The 26,243-nt window shown below is 34.5% G+C and overlaps 1 protein-coding gene across 2 annotated transcripts in view; it reads left to right on the forward strand.

Annotated features, from left to right (window-relative positions):
- DNAJC1 (DnaJ heat shock protein family (Hsp40) member C1) overlaps positions 1–26,243 on the forward strand; it is a 108,986-nt gene that overhangs the window by 43,819 nt on the left and 38,924 nt on the right. For both annotated transcript variants that reach the window (XM_021530379.3, XM_085565615.1), the window contains exons 4-8: positions 326–491; positions 1,365–1,462; positions 2,519–2,612; positions 11,968–12,058; positions 21,480–21,646. In XM_021530379.3, the coding sequence (XP_021386054.2) occupies positions 326–491; positions 1,365–1,462; positions 2,519–2,612; positions 11,968–12,058; positions 21,480–21,646 (616 nt within the window). The remainder of the gene's footprint in view (positions 1–325; positions 492–1,364; positions 1,463–2,518; positions 2,613–11,967; positions 12,059–21,479; positions 21,647–26,243) is intronic.

The raw sequence follows: 26,243 nt of genomic DNA on the forward strand, positions 1-26,243 counted from the left end.
AATGATTACGGAGCATGTCGAACACATTTCTGGAAGTCTCTTACTTCAAAAGTGAATGAACTTGGAAGAGGAGGGAGGCAAGTGTTGCAGGAAGATTTGAATTTTTTTTTTCCCTGCCCCAGTGTTTGGAGCCTGTTTGTTTCCACATGAAAGCCAATCTGCTGACAAAACAAGGCATTATTCTATAAAAAAAAAAATTACTAAATGATCTTTTGTGTGTGTATTATTCAAACACTCTGTGGATTATCTTTTGTTTTATAATTGGATGGCTTGGCTTATTTCATTTTTAGCTCTCCATGAAAGCCTGTTATGTTTGCTACTGTAGGTATGATGATATTCTGATCAATGGACTACCAGATTGGCGACAGCCTGTGTTCTACTACAGGCGGGTGAGAAAAATGAGCAATGCTGAGCTGGCATTACTCTTGTTCATTATACTCACAGTGGGTCATTATGCTGTGGTTTGGTCAATCTACCTGGAAAAACAGCTGGTAAGTATTGGTAATAAATCAAACTTGCTTCAATTATTAGTACTGCATTTCCTGTAGAAGTTTGCGTATTATAGATACCTCTACCACTTTCCTTGATTTGAATTTGGATTTTTCATACTTTTAAAATATTATATTTAAAATGATGATAATTACAGAATGAGATATTCAACATCTCTGAAATAGTAGTCTAAAAATGACTTAATTTTTCTAGAATTGGTAATAAATTGCAAGAGCTGGTCCTGAGTTTTTATCTGGAAGGAAGAAGAGAAAAAGTCTATAATTTGTTGATGAAGAATCATATGCTACTGTAGTCATAGCTAAGGTTTAAAAATAAACAGATTTTGTTTGTTTAAAAGTCATACTTGATTTTCCTTTGTTATCAGCTACATGCTTTTTTGTTTTGGGTTTTTCTTAATATGGTGGGAATTGGTAAGCAGTATAAATCACATTATTTTTTGATAATTTTATTTTTTGTCATATAGAAGTCTGTTGCACTCAGTAGACTAAGAAAAAAACTAAGCATAACTTGAAAAATATTCATACATTAGCATCTATTTACTTTTTTTATTTTCCACTGCATTATTGAAGTTGATGAATGAGAAAGGAGGCAAGTTGAATGCTTTCTCCTCTTAGAAAACTTTGATTGCTATGGAGATACACATGAGTGACAGAACTGGACTTCATGTGTGTTTAAAGACTGGATACCATGGCAACAGTTATTGTTAAGATAGATCATTTTACTTAATCATGTAGGACCCCAGATAAATTTGCATAAATGCTACTCTAGTGTTTACCCTTCACAGAAGAGTCCCAGTAACATTTGTGGTTTACATGCTAATGATAACCTGTAACCGTAGTTCTTTCTACATCAAGGATGAACTGCTTAGCAGAAAAAAGAGGGAAAAGAAGAAAAAAACAGGCAGCAGGAGTACAGATGAAGCCAAACTTGCTGCTCTAGACAAAAACGAAAGGTGGGAAAGGACTCTTTTGTTTTCTGCATTTTAAAACATTCTGTCAGCTACTGATTTGGTTCTCTCTTTTTTTTTTTGCATCTTTGAAATACTCAGTGAGAAAAACAACTGTATTTGTAATAACAGCCATTGCTGATATAAAATGTGCCAGTGTAGATGTGTTTTCAGGTTTGGATTGTAAATAAACACATGGTGTTTATGCATCAGATCAATAATCATTGAAAGATTAAGACTGAATTAAAGGCTTCTGTCTTATAAAAGGCTATTATTTTTTGCAAGTTGATTTTAGGAGATTTTAGAACTTTTTCCCTCTGTAAGGGCTTTTGTCTTTGATTACAATTAGCATATTTCAATTTATTTGAGCTTCATTTTATTCCTATTCCAAGCAAGGAGTTCTTATGGGGTTTTTTATGCTTGTCTGATTAAATGCTTTTTATCTGATTAACTTAGAAATTAATGTATTGGTAAAGGCTTGTAACACGTTGTTTGTCAAGGAACACATAGGGAAATAGTGACTCCAAAAGATACCACTATTTCTTTTATTGATTCATAGAAAGAAATAAAGGGTTTAAATAGTTCACACAGCAGGGGCATGAACTGGATCAATGAGGGATGGAGATCAGAGACCATTCTGCCTGTCGTCTTTCTTGATGACATCAGTGAGTAATGCTCCAGTGAACTGCAAATGACATTAATTTTTATGTATTGTTTTGTTTATGCTACAGTCTTCATATCTGGTTGTCAGCACTTGTGAACACTTGGTTGAAGCTTGAGTGGTTTTTTGGTTTGGTTTTTTATTTAAACTAAAGTGATTATGTGGCTTATGAATTTATTTTCCTGAAGAAAAGGCCTATTCGAAGATCAAAATAAAGAAATGATTAGAAATTAGCTGTTAGGTATTTTGAATTAAATGTTTAAAATGAATCTTTATTATTATGTAGTCAGATATTTTTATGGGCGCTGACGAGTGCTAATCATCTTAAAGGATAATAGGAAAGTTCTGGCTTTGATATTGTGTGGCAATAATGAAAAACCTACAATTTTATTTGACTGCAGGGTACTGGACAAACCACATTGGCATGACTTACTTCCATGCAAGCTGGGAATATGGTTCTGTCTCACAGTGAAAGCTTTACCTCAGTTATTCCAGGTAACAGTGATGATGTTAAATTGTGTTACTTAATTTTTCTTGATGGTGATGCATAATCAGATGTGTAGCACTTGTTCTTAATTAATTTTTTTGGCTCAAACACATAGCATATATATATATATATATATATATATATATATATAAATTACTCTTTGGAGGCAAATTTGATATAAAAAGCTAAAAAGTTCATGGAAATATGAATGTATTTTAAATGTATATTAATCTTAATAAGCTAGGGAAGCAGTTTCTGTTAGGCAAAGCTACAAGAATAAATGATGGAAGAGGGGTGGGGGAGATGGATATATATCCATCTAATTTGGAATACTAGTGTTTTTAAGTGATGTTAACAAAAGTACTTTAATCTCAAATCAACAAATGCTGTACTTCCATGGCAAATTTTAATATGCCATTTAAATTTGGGGTAACATTGAAATTATTTTTCATGATGGAGTTTCTTTAATTCACTGGATAATGATACAAATTGATACCTGAAATTGTTGAAGTAGAATAACAAAGGTATGGTTGTAATTTATAAGCATCAATGTGGCAGGCTTGCTCATAGTTATTGTGTTTTAATCTAATACTATAAAATCTAGCTGGCATTCAACCAATAGAAGTATTGTCAGATGAGTTACCAGAATAACTTTTTTAATATCACCTGCTCTTTCTTTGCATCTTCCTTAAATACAGTATTTTGATTTTAATACCTTGGTCACTGATAATATGGATCAGGCAATGTGAGATGATTTTTCTTTGGTTTACAGAAATATTGAGTATTGTTTTGAAAGTATAAGTAGTACAAATGGCATCACTGTTTGGGTTTTGTCTGTGTTCAATCTAGAAAAAGACTACAGTTATAATTCCTACTCTCTTATTTAAACCCATGTAGAAGTTATAAATACAATAATGCTTGGTCTTCTAGCATCCATTTTTATGGCCTTTAACTTTTCCTACAGTGGCAAAAGTTAATCTCTCTCGCTTAAAATTTTCATCAGAACTTTGGGGCTGTTTTATTAAAAAACTTTTCTTTTTACAAGTTTGTAAAGCAAGTTGATTATGCTAATTATCTGTTGTGTCCATATTAAGCTTTGATGTTCATTCCTCATCAAGGTGAGTCAGATAGAAAATAATTAGGGTCGGCAAACTTCGTTGCTGCAATTTTGAAACTTTATTCCTAATTATAATACTTTCCCTTTTGCTTTAATTGCAAAATTTTTAAAAATCACACAATATAGTGAGATTAGTGAATAATTGAAAATAGGACTTCTTATGTCTTATAATTTTTATGATCTTAAGATAGCGTTATGTTAGTATAGCAGGTTTCAGATCTGTTGTTCAAAAAGCAGCTCCTGTGCCTGTCAGAATTGGCAGAAAAAAAATACAACAAAATGATGTTTCATGCTTTGTAGAACTTACCCTTTGTTAGGATTCCTATACCATTAAATTAATAGTATTGGAAAATAAAAGCTGTCCAGTAACTCTTGGAATATTGGAGACCATCCAGCAGGGTGTTTGTGGCAGGGGAAGCATGTTGTAGAGGAATTCAGAGCAGGAAGGCTTTGAAGCAAAGGGGGAGAAAAGAGATAGAGGTTCTAGAGTAAATTGGCCCATATAGAAATGACACTGCTGCTTAACTGCAGAGTTTGTTTTGTTGTTGTTTAATGTGACCTGCTAGTTACATGAGTTCAAATGCACTAAACCGTAAAAAATCTTCAATGTTAAAACTATTCAGGACTTCAGGTGACTGAAATAAATTATTCTTTCTTATTATTTATTAGTTAACAATACTTAAAGAAGTATCACCTCTTCTGAAGAGCATAAGAGCAGTTGGAGTTTTGTTTTGGTACCTGGTATGTTGTAGCTACCTTGACAGCGAGACCTCTGAGTTATTTTTGATTTTGATGTATATTTAACATTTTGGCAAGATGTGGCTGAATGACCAACATGGAGCAAAAAGTAATTTGTACTTGTAAGATTATACCCTGGTACAGAGGTCCTGTTTTAAATCTGAGTGCTTTTTTATTCAGTAGTCACAGACTTGAGATTTCAGGTTACTTAATGCTTTAATAAAAGTAAATCACTAAGGCAGAAGATGAAGGATCCTACAGATCCTGAGTAGTATTACGTGTCATATTGCAAGTGGTTGACATCAGGATGGATGCTACAGATTTCAGTTGTTTATTGTTTTAATCTAAATTATTTCTCCAGTCATTTAAGAGCCAACAAATTGTTTTCAAAATCTGTCATTCAGCTGCAACTTAATCCAATTGCAGATGAACTTCTAAAAATGCATCCATATTTAATGGAACCATATTTGGAACAGGAAAGGGGAAGAGTTAGCAAGGCTTTTAACTGAATGTTGCTCTGCCACTGAGTTTTTCAAAGCCCTGCCAGTAAAACAGCTGAAATGTTTCTTCCAACTAACAAAACAGAAGCACCTGCCTGTAACAGACACAAGTTCTTCCTCAGAGGAGACTTCATTAAAAATCCCCAAACCTAATCAAACATAACAGCATAACAACAATAGCAACAAATAAAACTTTTTAGTCCTTCTTGTATTTTTTTTTTTTACCTAGCATCCATCTCTCCCTCTGTTAATTAATGTGAATATTCTTCTTGCAACAGCTGTGTCTGAGGATTCAGGTTGCTGAGCTTCTGCTCATGCCTGGCTCTCATTTATCCAATTGAGTGTCTTTCTCCTACTTCGCTTCTTCCTTCAAAATGTCAGATTTCAGAAGGAGGCACTTAAAATAATTAAGGTGGGCCTTCACTGAAGAAAAATGCTTTGTTTGCATGCCCTTGTGCTGGCCTATGCCATTTTGTTGTAGGCTGCATTTTATGTCAAAAAATTGGAAGAAAAATGTGTGAGGGGAGGATGAGAGAAACTAAGAAAATGAGCAGGTTTTTTAAACTGTTGACAATTGTATTTTGAGAGAAACTACATAGATTTTTACATCCACACATTGAATTTAGTTAAATTTAGGAGTAAAAACAGAATTTTAGAGTTTGTTTGAAGAAGCAAAGGGAGAAAAATACATAAAATGTATCATAAATCAAAATGTGTGCTGTGAAGGAAACATTAAGTGGAGTGTAAATTACATTGTCTATTACCAAGTTTAATTCTTATAATGTAGGATAAGAAAAAATAAAAAAAGAATGAAAATTGTTTCTAAGGCCATTTTAGTTAATGCTTTAATGAGAACAACCAGGAAATAGGCAAGATATTAAAAAAAAAAAAGGGATTAAAGACCCCCCAAAAACTCAATTAAAATGCTTATTGAAATTTCTTCTTAGAATGAAATAAACTAGCTACATGTAGTGTGCAAGAATTTCAGTTCAAACTGTGTATGAAATACAGAGCAGGCAGTTGTGTTAAGTGAACTTAGTTTTGAGGGAGAGCTGCCATAGGTAAATTGCAGTTTCTTCCAAAAGTACCTGACTAGAGGGTGGGTTTTTTTGCATGTCCAGACATACAACTTGAGAAAAGTGGTCTTTTTGAAAAATGTTTTTAATTATTCTTCACAATTTTTTTTCCTTCAGAAAACAGAAGATAGGCATGTTTCTTAGTGGTCCTGTCAACTTTACCTCCACACTGATGTGGTGAAGTTTAGCAGTGAATGTCTTTATTTTTACACCGACTGAATTGTGAGCCTGCTGTTGTCCTGAGGGTAATGCAGCAGAAAGCATTTTTGTTTGTTTTGACAGAAATTATTTCTTGTAAAGAAAATAAAGTTTCCTTCTTCTGTTGTAATCTCGTAGGTGTAGAGCACACACCCTCGCAGTGAGCTGTTGGGAGATGTGGCAGCTCACGGTTAATGAGAAGCCAGTTTGAGCTCAGTACACATGGTTGCACTGGGTATAACCTAGTGAGATTATCAACAGAGCTTTCAGTTACAATTGAAACTTGTGTTTATAAAGACCTTTGTGTAGCACAAAATGAATTAAAACAAAAAAGCCAGTAATTTATTTTTATGTAGACTACCAGATGGTAATTACTGTAGCAGATTTAGTAGTCTGGAATAGATTCAAACCAGTGACCCAGAGGTGTTTAATTTCTTGGCATTTTTTCCTCAGGTTTTCTTTTAATCCATGATCACAATTCAACACCTGTTTTGAGATGGTTCAGCTTTGGCCTTAAACGGATTGGCAATGTGTCATTAAACTCAAGAGGCTTTGCCAGCAGGGCATCTCCTTTGGCAAGTTAGCTTCCAAGCAAGATTTGATTAGGTCAGCAAATGTATTTGTGAGTTGTTTCTGTCTTCACATGTGACTTTATATGAAATTGTGTGAGATTAAAACGAAATTTATTGCATTTAATAACATATGCCTTAAAAAATAGTCACGTCAGTAAGGTTAAATATCTCTCTATTTCCCAGCTTTACAAGGTTTTGAGGGTTTTGACATGTTCCAATTTACTGTACAGATCCACTGTTAGTATAATTTGTGGGGAGCGAGCAATTGCAGGATGTGTGGCACAAGTGATTGCCCATTTGCTCTGTTTCTTGCTATTTCACAGCTGTTGGGAGAACCAAAGTAAGGATGAAGCTCTTGACCCTGAGGTCAATTAGAAGCTTAGAAGCAGGTCAGAGGAGAGTGGATGGTAAAAGAAGTATTCTGGGTGTATGCAAGTGAGCAAAAATAATTTGCGTCTAACAGGGTACCGCTTGAGGCTCTGGAGGAAAAATGTGCTGCAAAAATACTAGAAGTTGTATATGAATGTAAGATAGTAAAGAAATTTGTTTTTAGTTGCCTGCTCTGCTGTGGCAGCTTCTTTGTATCACTGTAACTCTACATGTCCTACCACATGAGTGTGAATAGCTCATGTGTACGAGGCAATATTGACTCTCAGTTATTGCTCCTGGTCTGCTGTGGTATGAGGCTTCATGGGGTGTGAAATGGGTCCCAGAGAAGCCTTGCAGCACTGACCTCTGTTTCCCCTTCTGGCTGCCTTTGTCTCACTATGGGGCACATGGAATTCCCAGCAGAGACTGCAGTGGCACAGCCAGCTGCTGGTCACATGGGGCTTGGGAACCGCACCACAACTGCCCACGGCTGTACCCAGCTGAAGAGCCTCCCCACACCTGGGATTATTTTACAGGCAAAGCATGATTTTTTGATTATAAAGGAGGAAGTAATGCAATTCCTATTTGTTTACTAGGTTGCCCTTGGGCAAAAAGGTAAAAATGCCAAAGAAAATTATAAATCAAAATGTTTAACTCTAAACATTTAAACACTATTTCTTACCATAACACATTGATATCACTAGTACAGAATCCTCTCCAAAGAGTATTTTTGTTTTGGTGTAATGGTTGGAATTTTTATTGCATAGAAATAGCAAATTGAAAGTGGGCTGGTGGAGTAAATTTAATTTAACTATTTTTTTTCTCTCTTTTTAATATAAATTGCATATAATAATACTGTGCTCAAAAAGACAAAAAATTGGTTCAATAGCTCCATGAAAATATTTTTAATGTAGTAGAAATTAATCCATAGAAAATTATTTCAGTATACTGACTTTAAGTATGCTTGTGAGAAAGAGTTCACTTAAGGGTGAATTTTGTTTCTGTCAGTCCCCAAAGAACTAAAATGTGAACTCTTTCTATCACAAAATCTGAAATTAAGATTCTCATACAGCAAGTTGTTTCAAGTTGTTTGCTTTCTTTCTGATAATCTCCAGTTTCTTTTGAGGTAGACCAGAAAGCCAGGAGGATTTAATATTTACTGGAGGGGAAAATACCCAAACAATGAAAACCCAAAAACCACAAAGCAAACAAACAAACAAAGCCTTATCACCCTCCCCAAAAATCAAGGAGAAACCAAAATTACTGAGTCTTACTCAGAATGGAAGTTTTTACTTCTAGAATTAGTACAGTTTGAGTAAATGCTTTATCTCTTGATTTAAAAGCAACAAAGAAACAAACAAAAAACACCTCAAACCCAACCAAGACCTTAAACCTTAAACAAATGAAAGAAACCCTTGAAAGTTCAGTATCAGGAATTTCTGTATTTCTGCATAACTCAGGCTCAGCTTTGTCTGGGCAATCTCAATTTAATAGCATGAGATGATACTGATATAAAGAGAGAAACTATATTTTCAAGAATTTTTTAGTATTCTTAATTTTTACTTGTGATTAAATATGATGGTAATCACAGGATTTTCCTATATATGGCAGTTTAAATATAATTTGGAAATACTAATAGCAGAATTTTGCATTTCAAATACATTCTTTTTTTCATTCTGTTCCTTTCTGGAAAGTATATATATGGATTTATAATATAATAAACCAGCATATATCAGCTCTATTCTCTATTCTTTGTACTTAACTAATTACATGTTATGCTGCTTTAGTGGTGGGAAGAAATAATGTATTTGTTTTGATTTTTTTTTTTGAAAACGTCCTAAGTTCCTGCAAATGAGAACATATTTCTGATTAGATAAAGTGGAGTTTTAGTTAGAACTGTTCCAAGATTTGTATTTATGTCTCTTTTCTCTGTATCTTTCCACCCCAGAAGTATGAAAATAGTACTTTTCTTATGTCTATTATGTTTTTAAGGTGAAGTATACATTAAGCATAAAATGTTGATGTTTTGAGATATGAAATTGTTATGGAATCATGGGGAAGGAACATTAGATTGGAAGACACTGTGTCTGTACTGACAGTATCTTTAAGGCCCTAAAATGCTTGTATTGAGATAAATGACTGCTTAAATTTATCATTTTGGAAAAGTAAAAATTCTGAGTATAAACCTATTCTGAAATACTTAACACTACCAAAACTGAATATTCTTGAAAGCAAATATTCCTGTTTACACTGATTGAAAGCTAATTGAAGAGTGAATTGAAAGGGGTTTATTTACATTAAGGCAGAACTTTTCACCAAAGAACTTCCTATGTTAAATGGTTTTCCAGTGTTTTTTTCATTTTGACCTATAAGGTCCAATTCGCATAAAATTTGTGTCTGTGGTTAAAGTCTTTATTCAGGTACACCTTTTAATTTTCCTGTACAACCTGTAGAGCCTTTTTTTTTTTTTTTTTTTTTTTTTTTTTTTTGTGGAAAGGATTTGATTTTCAAATCTTCAAAATCCATTTTGAGTTAAGCTTTTTGTTGTTTTTTTTTTTCTTTATATGTATACATTTATGTATGCTTCAAAATGTGCACTTTCCCCTTTTTTTGTTATTATGGTACTAGCCATAATAATCTTACCTGCATATTATTCCATTTGTAGTGATAATCCATTCTATATCTATAAAGCAACAATACTACCACATTTCATTTACGTGCTTCTGACTAGTTTTCTTTGTTGTTCAGCTATTGTGTCTCATTTTCATCTGAACCACATTTCCAATTGTTCTGTGATTGACATGCTGGAGAGATTGACAGTTACCCCCTAGTGCCTGCTGTCTGGAGATCCCACAAGCAATAATGGATTTTACACCAGAATTTAGCATCAAATATTGGCTTTCAGTGTCAAATGGGTTAAATTTAAATGCCAGTTAATTGTAGCCATTTTGAAATCATAGCCTTAAACAAAAGTGGTTTTTTGGATATCCATAAGTCTGAGTCTTGTGTATGCCACACAACCCAAATGTCTCAAACTCAGCAGAAAAGAACTATTGCATTTATGGCTGTTTCTGTTTCTTAATTTTTCAAGTAGGCCAAACCTCAAGAGTACAAAGGAAATTTCCAGTGTGGTAGGGAATTCTTATTTCAGGTAAACCAAAAAGAAAAGCAGTGCTGATACTTATTTTGTAATTCAAATATGTCTCCTCAAAGCCTACATATCTGCTATTAATGCTAACTCCTGTAACTACACTTTTTTTTTAGCCACAACTCTGTTTAAACAAACCCCTTTTACCTAATCCTAAAAGTAATAGCATATGATATGGTCTATTCTGTTATGTTCCAGGAGCAAAAAGTTATGTAAACCATTTAACCATTTAAAATTACTTTTGTGTGCAGAGATTTCCTACATAAAAAACACAGAAAAAAAAACACCCCAAAACAAAAAACCCCAAAACTATCTTATTTCCTGTACCTGGGGGGAGGGAAAAAAAGTAAGAAGAGGTGTTTTGGAAAGAGGTGAAACTTTACTCATCTTTTTTGGGAATTTGTCAGTTGTTTTTCAAACATCCTGACCTTATCAGCAAGATGTCTCCAAACCACTACAAAGTTCTGCTCAGAGCTTGATTCCTGTCATGTTCTTTCTAGCCTCCTTCAAGTTGCTTTGAAAGGGTAGATGCAGCTGTAACATGAAGAACAACTATTTTATTTTTGTAGGGAGAATGAGATGATTTCTATCATTAGAGTTAGCAATAATGACTGCTTAGCTCAGATTTATCTTTTCAAGATTCCTTAAGGTGTCTTATTTCATGTTGATGATACGAGGTTTTGTTTAAATATAGTTGAAATTATAAAAAATTTACTACCATTCTGCATTCAAATTTAAGCTACAATTTATCTGTAAAAAGAAGTACTATTAGTGTTATAAGACCAAAAAGTATTTTTGGGTAAAAATATCTAAGATTAGGTCTATCTAATGCTATCATTATTTTTTTGTATAATACAATAGACATTCTGCATGCATGATAAATAGCAATTTCTCTATTTCAGCATTTCTGTAATGGATTCTTTGTTTTTGAATGGGCATAGATATCTCTTAAATGGGTGAGAGTAAGAAAACTCTCCATTTTTCCTACTTCAGCAATCTGGTTGTTCATATCGGAAAGGTTTCAACAGAAAGCCCTAATGTTTCATTCATCAGATTTTGGAAAGATGTACTTTATTATGGTGTATGTGTGACAGGACTTCTAGTTTTATGTGTACATTTGCTTTATGGATTTCAGATTAGAATATAACCCTTGGAGAAAAGAAAAAGTATCTTTTCAACACTTTAATAGCAGAGTAAAGTTGGTTTAAAAAAAAAGGGGGGAACAAGTTGGCACATGCAGTTAGTGTTACCTTAATGAGTTCACATTAAGATGATTGCTGCCTAGCAGTTGCCTTTGTTTGTCCCTGTGCATGCTACTCTAATTAAAAACATCTCTTTCTCCCTTGAACTTCCAGATTGCTGATTTGAGCAAAGGGGGTGCATGGTCTCTGCAAAGCTGTAGGTAGTTTCTCTAACCATTTTGCTTTTCAGATTGTCAATGAGCATCATAGTCTAAAATATCAACACTATTACATTTGAGCCTTTATTATACAAATTCTATGTTTTAGACTGCAAATTGCTGTAACTCAAGGAAACAAATATATCTTAATTTTTTTTTGTGAGGTTAAGTGAGAACTTAAAACAGAGCCATTGCAATTACTTGTTTGTATAAGGATGCTAATGCCGTTGCAACATTTTCTTAAAGGATGCCAGACAATTATATGTAGAATATAAAGAAACAAAAATGAAGGCGAAAGAAGATGCCCTGGCTAAGGCTGAACTTGAAACACTTCAGAGTGAGTTTTTACTGCTGTCTTAATAAACAAAGATGTAATACGATATAGCTTCTGCATTGGATGTATATGAACAAACACTTTTCTAACCTTCTAAAATACATGCTTTATATATTTCTCTACTGTTGTTAAATTTAAATAAGCTTTTAATTTTGGGGCTAATTTTGCAGTAGACTGCTGGTTTGCTCCTATAGAAACATACAACTCAGGTGATCAGTTAGATCAAGAAGATCATACCTTGCTAGAAATGTTGCTTTATGGGAGGGGAAGATCTCAAATGTACTGTATATTTTCAGAAGTGACATTTGGGTTTTTGAGCATTTTTGTATTCTTGTTGTTTGTAAATATTTTTTTAAATAATGTGTTTAGTAATTCTGTTATGCATATTGAGTTGATTTTTGTGATAGAAAGTGACAGTAATTTGAATTTCCAGAAGGATGAATGCAGACTTCAGAGGTGGATTTGTGCTATTGTTCAAATAAATGCTTTAAAGTTTTTATACTCTTATAAAAGACCAGAGAAGGCAATTAACATTTCCTTTAATAGAGCATTCAGAATAATTATAGGTGACTTTTTCTTCTTTCAGTTATTTGCTTTTGACAATGATTAAACCTACCCTCTTCTGAAGACAGTTTTAACAGTTTTTTGTCCGTGTTTGTATGTGCATGCTTGCTTTATTTACTGTACTTAAGTGCATGCTTTTAAGTTCCTTTATTCTGACAAGTGCTTTGTGATAATTTAGTAGCTTGGAATAAGCATAAGCCTTTAGGTACTTAAAATACAGCTGCATTATATATATTTACAAAATATAATTAATTATATTTTAATTCTGTAAAATCAGTGAAGAGATCCAGTTCCAGCAATAATTCCCAACTTACCAGTAGCTGAATCTGTTTTGGGAAAATGGATAACATTCAGCATCTCAGTGAGCATCATGGAACCAGGCCAAATCTAGCAAAATAGTGCATTTAATGCTTGTTAGGAAGGCCTGCCATTATGTTTGAGATACCTACCACAAAATGGGTCCTTGAAAAGGGTCTTGACTCGGGTTATTAAAAACTTGTTAAATTGTCAGATAGTAATGTATTACCATTGTTCAAAATAGCAGGCATACATTCCTCATTGAAACCTGTGAACTACTGTGAGTTTTAAAAGGACTAGTTTTTGAAAACAGAAGTGCAAATGAAAGTGTAAAATTGTTAACATCATATTTTGCACATTCCTGTGTGTCACTGAAAGGCGACGTGAAGTTTTAAGCATTTCCCTGCTGCCAGGTGTGTTGTGAGAGTAACTTTTTTTGTTGTTACCTCCAGTAGCAGTGCCCACCCCTGAGAGACACAAGTGTGGGCTTCTAAGTCACCCTTGATCTCTCATAGAAGCACCACCCTGTCCCCTGTCACACTGCTGGGTGCACCACGGCATGACTGCCATGTCTGCCAGGTGACCCAGTGTCACTCATGTGAGCAGGGGCCAGTCCTCACCAGTCTCACTGGCTGGCATCCTGCCCTCCCATCGTAGGCTTGCTGGCAGGTAGCAAAGAGGATTGAGAATCACCACCTGTAATTAGCAGAGTTTGAGATTTGGCATGGAATTATTTGGTCAGCCATAGTAGTGATATAGCTGGGCAGCAGAATGAGCTGTCAGTTACCTTCTTTTTCTAATAAGTAAGACTCTCAAGAGAGAAGCAAGAGATGCATCCATGTTACTGTAGGCAAAAAAAAAATTATATCATTTTTAACTGAAGCTTGCATGCATGCAAGGCATCTGCTAAATTTGCTTATTTCATTATGTTGCTCTGCATTGTCACATCACAATTAGCATAGAAAGGTTGTAAATCACCAAATGTGCATTTTGTTTGCCCCCATTCTTCTTAATTTTAGACACTATCTCTGGGATGTGAGGTCATAATAAAGGTTCTGTCTATTTAACTGAGTAAACATATATCTCATGCTGATTAGCATTAGTTGTTTTTCAGTGCTTGGTTTTTTCATGCCCTAATTGCTAGTTTGCCCCCTTGTCTGCTTTCTGGCTGAAACTCTGCAGTATTCTGTAGGCAGCTTGAACTAAAACCAAAGTAAGGTACTGAAGAAGGAAAATGTAGTTTGCTGAACAGGAAAGAGAGGACTGTATTGAGATGTTATTAAAGTTCTATTTTTTGGAAGGAGTATGAAAAGGTAATTTATTGGGAAGTTTATATTACACACTTTTGATTTATTTTTCTGGCACTTTTGCTGTGTTTCTTATCACTTCTCAACCCATCCAAAGCTGTTGTTACTGCCTTAATAAATTATAGCAACTTTGCTTTACAAAAATAGAGCAACTTATAACACAGCATTAGGTTTCTAGGAAATAGGATTTAATAGGAATTAACAGAGAGATGTGTATTTTAGGCACAAAAGTAGAAATGGTTTGCATTACATTTTCTGATGCATTTTTCACATTTAGATGTAAGAACATATAGTTTTATTTTTAAATGGAAGTGCTTTAATTAATAAACTTTCTTCCAACTTCTCCCTCTTCTGTCATGTCACATGTGTGATCCCTGCATCAGGGACTGGTTCTTTCCCAATGGATAACCCTGTTCCTTGTAGTCATGGGATGTAAAGTACAGTAGGTATTAGCTGCACTTGAATAGGCATGACTAAACTAAGATGACGTAGGCATACAATCAGGACAGATTGCTCCATTTTTAAATTTAAATTGCAAGGTTTGAGTACTTACCAGGACAAATTCTAGCTGTTTTTGCATGAAGTACTACTTCTAATGATGTCAGTTTTGCGGGGAAACACATCTATTTTTCTTTCTTTATATTTAGCCTTGGCCATTCTCTTACTTTTCATTCTTCTTAGTTTGTTTTCCCTGACATTCAGTATGAAAACTTAAATTTATTTTTAAAATATGCTTTTTTTAAAAAAGGTGCCTGCTAAATATTGCAGGTGAACTCCTCACTGGCATCCCAGTTACAAAACATATTTGCTTTGTAAATCCAGAATTCTTGCCATGATGTATAAGGCATCTGCAGCAATCTTTAGCAGGAAACTGTTTTGTTTCTAGTTATAAACCATGTTGAATAGTATGTGTGGTTTTCTGCTTTTTCCTTACCCCCATCTTTCAAGCTTTAACTAAAGTATGAAATTACGAGCCCCATGGCTGCTTGATGAGCTGCCTTTCTGTATTGGGCTTTTATGATGTGATATTTATGTATCTCCACAGGGTCTTACAGCACTCTTACCCAAGTGCCTGCCACGAAACATCCAGAGCTGTAGTGAAACCTTTAATGCATTTGATCAGGTTTGGTTAGGCTTGGTTGGTCGCCCTTTCCTGACAGCTTGGAATACAGCATGCTGCTTACATAGCTTTTTATATCATTTCATTAATAGGGATAGGAGATAGATTAGGTCATGTAGTACAATGTGTTTCAGACTCTTACAGGTGAAAATCAGTGGAAAATACTGATTCTCTGACTTGTGTTATTTGACTTGTACCAATGGTGCACTTCAGCTTTGTGCTTCCTTGTTACTCAAGATACAACATTGATCAGTAAACCTTGAGATGTCTTCTGTTCTTCATAGTTTGTTCAGGTAATTAATTTTGCTATTGTATAGTTATATCCTAATTTCAGTATGAATTTCGCCAGGTTTGGCTTTCAGTTGTTCTTTATTAGTATGTCTGTGCCTAAAACATTTTTTATTTATCTGTGGGTTTTCTTAATACAAAGTCTTTCTTGATTCCTTAATTTCTGTGGATCTTCTGCACTCGATTTAGTTTTGCAATGTATCTAGAACAATTGGGCCCTGGGTTCGTATATAATGTTCCAAAGTTTGTTATCTTCTGATTATGAAATCGTGTTTTTTCTGTGGTTATTACAGAATCACAGGTTACATTAGTTGTTATTGCTTTGATAGCTCATTTTTGATTACTTGTCCACCATAACTGCAAGCCCTGATATCAAAGATTTCTTGTCCAAAGTCCCTTTTAAGTGCAGTTGTGCCATAAGCTTCTTAACTGTGTAATTTTCAAAAACACTTTTGATTTGATTGGTCCCAGGCTACCAGCCAATCCATGTTCCTACTTCTTCTTGTGCTTCCTCTTCACTTGAAGAGGAAACCTTTTGAACTAAATTCATAGAATCTAGCACCCTGCTGAAGGTTACTTTCCATCCAAATAATTGATAAATATATTGGATAATTGTGTTTAGTATTAATCTCTGCCAAAATGCAATGTTGATATGGCTGCTCAGTAATGATTTGCTCACAGGCAGGTTGAGAGAAAATTAATTTATGCAATGCACGCTTTTTTGGTTGGTGTGGGTGTGAATATTCTGATCACTTAATTGTTACCTCTGAAGCCTAATTATGGCAAACTATGTATCATCTATTTCACTGATTGTTTTGGCAGGCCTGCTGAAAGAATTTTGAACTTTCAAGCTTGTGTATTTTTCCCAGTTGTTTCAACTAGGCTTGTATGATACCTCTCCTCACAAAACTTCCTTTAGACTTTCTGGAAAATATTCTTTAAAAATACAGTGCATGAGGCTCATTTGAGAGAGGTATGCATGCTTCATTACATATTTGTCGGAAGGCAAATTAATGCTCAAATATTGGAGCCTTGTTTCTAACCCATTTGTATTTTGGGGGAATTGGAAGTTTTGGGAAGGGTAGATCGTCAGGAAAAAAGATGAAAGTCATCAGAAGCTGTAGCTTGTGAGAAATTTCTTGTAGCTGAGGATGCATTCATCACTGAGCATGTCTTTCAGTTTGCTCAAAAATAAACTAGCTTGTATGTCCCAGTACAGAAGATATATACATCTATCTCAAATTCTTGATATATTCATATAATCCCATTGACTTTGTGTATAGAAATGTGCACCTTTTTTTAAGCATATGTGTATTTGCCCCATATTTACACTGATATTGAGCATAATTTGCTCCATTTTGTCAATAGACTGTCAAAACCTTAGTACATTTTTTTTCCAGACTTCTGGTTTCTTTGTGTTCTGTCTGACTGTGTTACTGTATGTGTAAGTGAATTTCTCTCTTGTCATGTTTTCAATAAATTTTAATGTTAAAAATGCTTTGGTTGTCTTTCATAGTTACATAGGTAAGAGAACTGTGTTGAAAAAAGAAATCTCAGTGCAGTATCTTACTGATTTGCCCAAAAGATGTTTGCTGTCTATCTTTTTGTGTGGTCATATTTCTTGCTTACTAATGCATGAGGTATGAGGTAATTTGTCCCTTTCATTTTCAAGATATCACTGTCTTTTTTTTTTTTTTCTGTATTTGAACATGTAAAATCAACATAAATTTTTCTGAAAACTTCAAAATGCAGGACCTCTGATATTTGTTATGGAAAAAGCATCACTGTTTTATTACATGGTACTTGATCCATAAAGTCTAGCAGATTCCTTATCTGACAGTATCTTAATGCATGATGTATCTTAAAGCAAATAACCATTAGCTAGATATTATTAATTTTGCCAGTGATAAAATTAATGTAGTAACAAGGTGGAAGTACTAATGAGGAAGTGTCTGATTGTATGCAAGTAATTCATTAGACTTCAAAACTCACACCATGGCACCATAAACTACTAAAATGTAGAGCCAGTAGAAGAATAATATTGGAGGCCTTTAGAAACATAAAATTTTGTACTTCAGGGGAGTTAGCTAATTGTTATCTGTAATGTCTGAGCATCCCAGTGATAGGTGTGTTTATATGCTGTTCAAACATAGGGGGTGTAACTGCATCTCTCTTTTTTTAAATCTTATTTAAATCTTATTGATTTTATTCTTCTGATAAAGAACTCTATAGTTCTAAAGGTGGAAAATACTTCTAGAAAATTAGGGTTTTTTGCAGTATGAATTCAGAAAATGATAAAACTAAATCCCTTCTAAAAAGGACTAGAACTCTCTAAAAGTTATGAGTCATGTAAAATACTGATCAGTTGACATGGGACTGGTAGATATCAAACAATTTCCATTGTACTTATGATCTTGGATTCCATATGCACAAAAACCAAATTCCATTTGTTTTTTTAATTCTATTTAATAGACTAAAAAAGTTACTACATTGTAAATTGGCAATAAAAGGACATTATCTTCCCAGAAAATAGTAATGAGAACAAGCTTTTAATTTACTCTGTTGAAGTCAGACTCTGTTTTACCAAGATTGTTTTCTCTCCCCTGTGTTTGGTTGTATGAATGCCAGTACCTCTGGTTATAGTGGAGGTTTGCTGGATATTGGTGCCTACATAGGGCACTTTGGTCTGACTGGGTCTCCAGCAGATACTGAGCTCACTGTCACAGAACTGAGAAGAACCCAGGAAGTCATTACTGAATGTTTTTCCTGCATTTAGTTAGGTTTGTGTGTAACGATATTAAAACAATATTTGAGACTGGATGAGAAAAATGTCTTTTTCAAGTCTCTTATAGTAGATGGCCTAAACCAGTACCATTAGAAAATGACACTAAATATTAAGGGAACGCTTGTATTTCAAAACTCTGAATCACAGCTGCAGTTGTCACTATTGTCAGCATGATCAAACACATCCTTGCTTTAGGTCGTGGTGGTGGGCAGCTGCACCAACTTCCTGGCTGTCTGTCAAGCCTTAGGAGATACAGGATTCACCTGTCTAGGCATCATCTAGTGTCTGGAAAACCCGATCCATGTTCTCTTCAGGGCAAAGTGCCTGGTCAGGTTGGAAATGTCTTTTAGGCTGCCAATTGAATTGCTGATAGTGAAAAGATAACATGAAGGAGGGAGGTTTTCTTCCTGAGTATCTCCTGTGGACTTCTGGTTTTTGTGTGAAATAGTTCCAGTGGTCTATTTTGCTTTCTCCATATTTACCTGAAAGAGCACCAGTGCTTGGCTCCCTTAATTTGAGGCTTCATAACACTAAACATAACTTCTGAACTTCCTCTGTCTAAAATACTTTAAGATGTTACCATTAAACTGTTTTTATGTGCTTTCCTGTTCTAAAAAGTAGCTTTGAAAATTCTGAGGTGAAACTGTTCATGATGGGTTATTGGGAGCCCTATGGCAAAGGTGCTGCAACTTCAATTCTATCTGGTTTTTTTAATTCAATATGTCAGCCATTGTGGTATCAAGAGATATGCTGAACTCCTTCATCTTTTATGTATACCCATGGGAGACAGTAGAGATAAGGTTTTTTAATTATGGTTGAGTGCTTGTTTGAGGTTGTACAGCCATCTTCTCTAGGTGGGATTTCTTGTTCCTTTGTAGTCAGCAAACAGTTTTATCTATGTTAGGTCTTCCTCTGTCGCTTAACTCCCTGAAGAAAGCCTAGATACTGTCTTTGATACCTCATTTTAAAGTGGAGCACAATGTCCTCTGGAAATAGTTACATAATTATTTTTTCCAAAACTACAGCAAGAGCCTAGATGACCTATTCCAGGCTATGCTCTTCATTTAAAGTGTTGGTTAGAAGCATTCAAGCTTTAACTATTTGCATATCTTGAGAGTGAAAATTAATAAGCAGTAGCTGATGGGGTGCAAGATTCAGGAAAAGCCAACTGTCATGGGGTTCTCCACTGTTAAGTAATTCCAAGTGAAGACACAGAGTGTGCTTGATTATTTTGAGGGATTGAAATAAAGTGGTGAAAATTGTCACTAAAGTTAGCTTCCTAGAATATTTTTGCTGGTATCAGTGTTTGCAAAGAGCTGGTAAACTACTGTTACTTATCCATACAAATCTTAACAGATTCTAGAAGCTGTTATATGTGGCAGTTTTGGAGTAAAATGAGATAATATTTAATATATGTGATTTGATGATAAAATTTACCTTTTGAAATAAAAAAAAAAATCTTTACTGATATCTGCATAGTGAGACGAATGATGGTATTACACTTTTGGATATTCATTTAATTTTGAGGAGTACCTGTCCTTTCATTGTATTTTCTACACATCCCTACAGAAGCATGCTAAAATATCCAAATACAAATTTTAACTTAATATTTCATTTACTGAAATTTGACAGGCAAAGTTAAAGATTCTATATAAAAACAGGTCTCTGAACAACGTACAGTGAAATTCTGAACAGTGAAAAGTTTAAAAGCTCATTCATCATCCTGTTAGACTTTAAGATCTCTATGACTTTTCTCTTCATTTTGGACTTGGAACAGTTCTCTGTCCCTTTATTTTCTTAAATACTCAGTTCCTAGGCTTTGTCAAATCTGCAGTCTTTTTACTGTGCTGTTTCTGTACATATACTATTAGGAAAAGAAATTATGCTTCAGAGTCTGTAGGGAACAGTCCTCTGTCTTCTTTAGGAATTTTTTAAAGGTTTCCATTAAAAACAGATTTTTCTCCTCTGAAGAATTAGGGTGTGGTTGTAAAGGCAGATAAGCTGATCAGACAAGTGTGGTTCTTCTTTTCCTTGCCCACCACCTTTAAATGATTTGGATTTTTTTCTATTTGTTTGAGTATTAAGAGTAGCTTTCTACTTGTTTAGTAAATTGAAGTAGTTTGCTGAATGATTGGGTGATTGTAGAAACACAATAGGAGGGAGAGGAGCACAAAGATATGCAGTGGAGAGTGAAAAGGTGGAGTCAAATGTAGAACTTCCCTCTTGGTTACAGTGGAGTATTAGATCAGCTCTTTCAGTTTAGGAACATTTAGTCATTGTGAATACAGCATATTTTGAAAACAAGAGGAAAAGCCAGAAGAGTCCCGTGGACACACCTGAGGTTTCTGGATGCTTTCTGAGTGTTCAAGTGTCTTTCTGCTCCTCATTTTGTTTTTCCTAAAGTTCTGTCAGTTGTCCATTTTAAATCTTGCTTTTGAGATCATCTTATATAGTGGAGGCATTTTTAGGTGCTGGGACTTAGGTTGTGGTCCTTCCTTTCTTTCCCATGAGTTTGCATCTCCCATTTAATATCATTTGAAGGGCAGAGAGAGCAGAAAATGGTAATCAGTGTTAGAAATGAGGTCCAACATTTTAATCTTCCTAAATGTGTAAGAGTTAGAACAGAGCTATTTGTGGTCGGAGAAATCTGAGAATAGAGAAGCCATCTGTTGACTGAGAAGCTTCTACTTAGCATAGCTGACCATAAAGTCACACAGAATTGTCTAAAATTCACCTGTCAACTGTTGCCAATTTCTCTGAAGCTGGCTGGATTTTAGAATCTTTTAACAGCTCCTGTGCTTTTGCCTGTACTAATCTTCTCTGCCAAGTGGTGTACCAGTAAGAAGAGCTAACTCAACTGCCCCTTTCCAGCATAGTTCAGATGGAAGAAAAAAAAAATATTATGCAAAACTCTGATTCTCTTTTTAACAAAGGAATTGAAGGCACTTCCTTAGTGGAAATTTTAAGATAGGATTAAGAGATGAGAAGCTAAACCTGCTTCTTAATTATGCATGCCTGCAGTACTAGTAGCATTACTTTTTCTTCTTTTTTACTTTTGTATAGAAGAGAAGAAGCCTAAAGTCAAGAAACCAAAATTAGAATTCCCTGTATACACAGCTCTGGAATCAAGTGTGTATGTACCATCTTATGATCATGGATCTTCAATCGAAGAGATTGAGGAACAGATGGATGATTGGTTGGGAGGCAGGAACAGAACACAGAAGAAGAAGGTAGGTTCAAAATCTTTCATGTTATATATTTAAAATGTTGATTCATTTCTTTGCCTCTCAGGAAAACAGAATATTGTGTGTCTACCACCACAATATTCATATACCATTGAAGTATAGAGACATATTAATTGTCTGACAGAGATATAACAGAAAAAATTATATTAATGTTCAGTGTAATTTGTGTAATGATACTGGAAATGTTGTTATAATAGGATGTCATTGATTAAGCCATATGAAAGCTCTCTGGTTTCTAATATAAATACTATTCTTGTTCACTAGAAATTAGTAGAATATAATGCTGTCAAGTTGTATGAGGCTTGGTTCTTTCTCTTAATTGCAGTTAATAACATTTTGCTTGCAAGAACAGATTCTTCTCTCTTAAAAGAGAAGCAAAGGAAAAAGAAAACCTCTTTCTAATATGCAGATGTATTGTCTTTTGTAGAGCTGATTACGTACTTTGTGTATTTTATCTGATGCATGGAACAGTTCTAACAATTCAGTTTAGGCCTATTGTTAAGGTTCTTTCTACTCAGATATAAGGGTTCTTAGTGGTAGTTAGTATAATTGTGTTCTGGTAAATTTTATTAAATCATACTAGAATAAACATTGAGAATAAACATTGTAAATTAGTCTGCTGTCTTGAAAATCTGCCTTCCTTGGAAAACAGGTGAGAAGGGTATGTTTGAAGCAAAGTTGGGTTGGTTGCATGCTTGATCATCTAGATCTCCAAACTCATCTTCCCCTCTGACAGAAACTGAGTCTGTCTTTGAATTTCCATGAAAATGCAGAAATTGAGTAAGAATGGGCCTATTCCATCTGTAAATTTATACCTCCTCACAAGTGTCTTCAGAGACACTGCTAGGAGAATTGGTTGTAGGTCCTTTCAGATGTCTTCAACAAAACTAACTTGGTTTTCTACACTTTCACCTGGATGTTCAGTATTGCATTCCATTGCTTTGATAAATTAGTGTCTTTTTTAAATCATTCTGTTACAAAACGGGTTAACCTTTTAGGGACAGCCAGGCAGTTTGTAGGTATGCTGTCTGGGTAAAGTGTTTGACCTGAACAAACTGTGATGAGTTCTGCTTCCTTTGCTTGACAGCTAATATGTTATCACAATGCAACATCAACATTTAATATAGTTGTGGAGGAAAACAGATTTATAAACTGCAAGTCAAAATGGAGAATATATGTCACTGGCTCCAGAAGCCTATAGGAGCCATTTGTATCTAATAGGAGAAGGGCTGTGTCATATGCTTTGTAATAAGCTCACTGGGGAAGTGATTGTACCACAAGTGAATTGTTCCTAACTGTCATTTGACACATTTTCCATTTTTGAAATACATATTTTTCATCACATCGTGGATGTGAACTGGGTCAGCATCCCTAGTCTGCCTCTAGCACAGACATGAAACCAAGTGGTGTGTAATGCCCACGTCTCAGTTCTGCTTGTTTTAGGGAAAAGTTAGCCTGTCATAAATCATTTTGCTATCAGACCTTTTCTTGGGATTGTCATTCTTCACTCATAAGGATGCCTGTTAGCTTCTTTTCTCCCTTGTCTTCTGTGGTAGCTCAGAGATGTGGACTATGTACCAGACAACATCAAAGTAGCTTTATAAAGTAGTATTCCAGGAGTAAGAAGTGGAGTTGCTTTCCCTGCTGTTGGCATTCCAGGTGCAGATGATTACAGTAATTTAATAGTGTTCATCAGCTGCTCTAAACTGTTGATATTTATACTTTAGAGGTGCCTATAATCCATGAACTAGTGTTTTGGAAATGCTGTACTGTGCAAAGTGCCTAATTTGATAGAAAGATTAGATTATGTTCAGTTCTTAGGTTGATTTATTCTTTTTGAGTACTTTGAGGTTTTTTTTCCTTGTGATTTATTCTTTTTGATTACTGCTTCCATAGGATTTAAGTATTGAAGTAGATAAAGAATAGGCTGTAGAGAAGAAAATAGTTTCCTTCTTAGGCATTGTAAAATTATCTACCAAGGGAAAGAGAAAATGTTTTCCCTTTTTTCTTTCATAAGGTTACATAGCTGGATGAAAACATGCTTATAGCATTGTAAAGTTATTCTTCTGCCCAAATTTGAGAATGCACTGATCTTATGTCCATAGGGAGCTAATCTTGCCATATTGTTACTCTTTAGTTAGAACTGAAAATTAAACGAAATAATAAAAGAAAGCAACCTATTGGGAGATAGATAATATCAGTATTGCAGAACAGAAAGGTAATTTTTCTGTATTTCTGTGTGGCAGTGATCCATCTACCTTTAGTACCTTTTTTATACAGTTTTAATTGTACTCAAAAAAATACATAACAGAAAGACTAGGTCAACTGTAAAAATAAATTTAGACAATCATATTTATGAGAGAAGGTTAAATAGTTGGAATTTTAGACCACAAAAAAGGGAGGCTGTGTGGGACTAATGGGTTACAATGCTTTTTCAGTTCATTCCAATTTTGTTTTAGGTAAAATTATAATAGTTTATTATGACTTACTACCTTTCATAAATTCAGAGAGAAAGAAATACTCAATTTTCTTTGCAGCCAGGATGCTTGAATTCAGATTTGGGAACACATATAGGTGGAGGCACATACCAAGAGCATGTTACCTATATCATTTATGAAACCTTTCCATCTATCCTGTTCTTGAACTCGCTTTCTTGGAAATAGTGTGGGCTGAGTCAGTTGTATTTGAGAGCATGAAAATGAACTAATGGGACTCTAGAGGCAGGGGTTTTTTTGCTATATAGGAAATCATATACTTACCTAGGACTAAATTGCATATTGATATAGTGCTAGCTGTACTATTCATGCAAACTGCATATGACTAAGAACTGGGAGAAATTGCTAAAAGCTGCTTCTTATGCTGATCAACAAAACTCTTCAAAGCAAAACAAGCAAAGAAAAAGTTTATTTCTAGGATTATTTTTGTTTTGTCACTGAATGTTGATGCTCTGTTTCTAAAAAGATCTGCAAGATCATACAGGTTTTTGAGATCTTAATTCGCTTAGCTTAAGTTTCTGATATTTTTTTTTTTTGCTGTATCTCACTAAAAGGTGACTGGAAAATTTATTCTATGTATGCTTATTAGTAATTAAGGGAAATTTAGAGGGAATGGAACTTGCTTTGAGATGTAGTATTTTGTAGCCTGAATAAGTTGTTTAGCCACTATTGCATTAGTTAGCAATGATTTAACACTTTACTTCCCTGTTAAGCAACCTATTATGTGGAGCTGGAAGAAAGAAAAGGGACTTCTTAGAGGACGCATTTTGTTACATCTGATCTTGTTCAGTCATTTCTGCAAATATTCATACAACAATGTGTCTTCACTGTTTTTGGAACCATGCTATTGATGAATCATTTCTCTCAGAGGGATTTTCCTCATACTTTGTTCTGATTTGATTTTATGTGATTTGTAACACATGTTGTTTTCATGAGAGTTCATTACTTATGTGAAGAATATTGTTGTTGCATGAAAATCATGGCCCTTAAGAAATCATTGGGAGATTTATCATTGTCTTCAGTAGGACCAGGATTATAATTTCTTTTGGTTTGCAGATTCCTCATCGTCTCCACTGGAATCTCCATATCATTATTTCACTCATTCATCTATGAAGATAGAGTTCCAAGTTCTGTCTCAATGACTAGTGAATACTTTTGACCTTTTGATATTTGCTTGCTCTGTAAAGAGGAGATAAAGGTGGAAAAAGACAGTGCCTGATCCCTTCCAGCTGGACCAGATGTATGGATAGAAAATGATGTTTCTCATTATTTTTGTTTTTCATGTTATCTGCAGCACTTCTTGGCATTTGGGTGTTTTTGATATTGCAGGAGCACCTGACTTGATTTTACTAAAGCAGGAGTTGTAAAAATTTTTTGTGCCTAGAGTATGGGAAACTTAGCACACATCACTTGCATTTTATATACTGTTAACCTTTAAATTAAGATTATTAAAAATACTGTGAAATAAAAGTGTACATAAGTATATTTTTATTAAGTATACTTTTATATAAGTAGACTTTTATACATAATAATTATTTTTACACACGTTATTGTAGATGCTGGAAACATGGCAGTTATCATTTTTTCTTTATTGTTGTACTGTAGACTGATCACTCTGGTGCTAAGCTCCTTTCTGGTTAAAAGACATTTTGTGCTTTTGTTTTTCTCAGCCTGCGCCATTAAAGTACTGTGTTTCAGATACAGGATATTGATAACTGATGGAGCTTTTTAATCATGAAGGTTTTATTTGAAAGTTGGCTGTGGAACAGGAATATGACTTTAAATGTACAGAAGAGATCTCCTGCTTTCTAACATTAAAAGGCAAAATGCTATACAAATGCTAAATTACTATTTTGTTAGCTTAAAATGTATAGATTTGACAATTAAGTCTTAGTCATTTTATAACCTTGTACATTTTGTAATTGCCAGCTAGCTTGCCACCTGCTCTCTTCTGCCTTGGATCTTCCCACATCTGTGCTGCTTTGAAATTTGAGTATGCTTTTTCATTACTAGCAAATAATGTGGTTCTTGTTCTAATCAGATGTCATATGACAGATTACCTGAATACAGTTTCCAGGCTTTTAAAA

This window comes from Lonchura striata, chromosome 2 (assembly GCF_050655825.1).
Source record: "Lonchura striata isolate lonStrDom1 chromosome 2, ASM5065582v1, whole genome shotgun sequence".
NCBI classification, from domain to species: domain Eukaryota; kingdom Metazoa; phylum Chordata; class Aves; order Passeriformes; family Estrildidae; genus Lonchura; species Lonchura striata.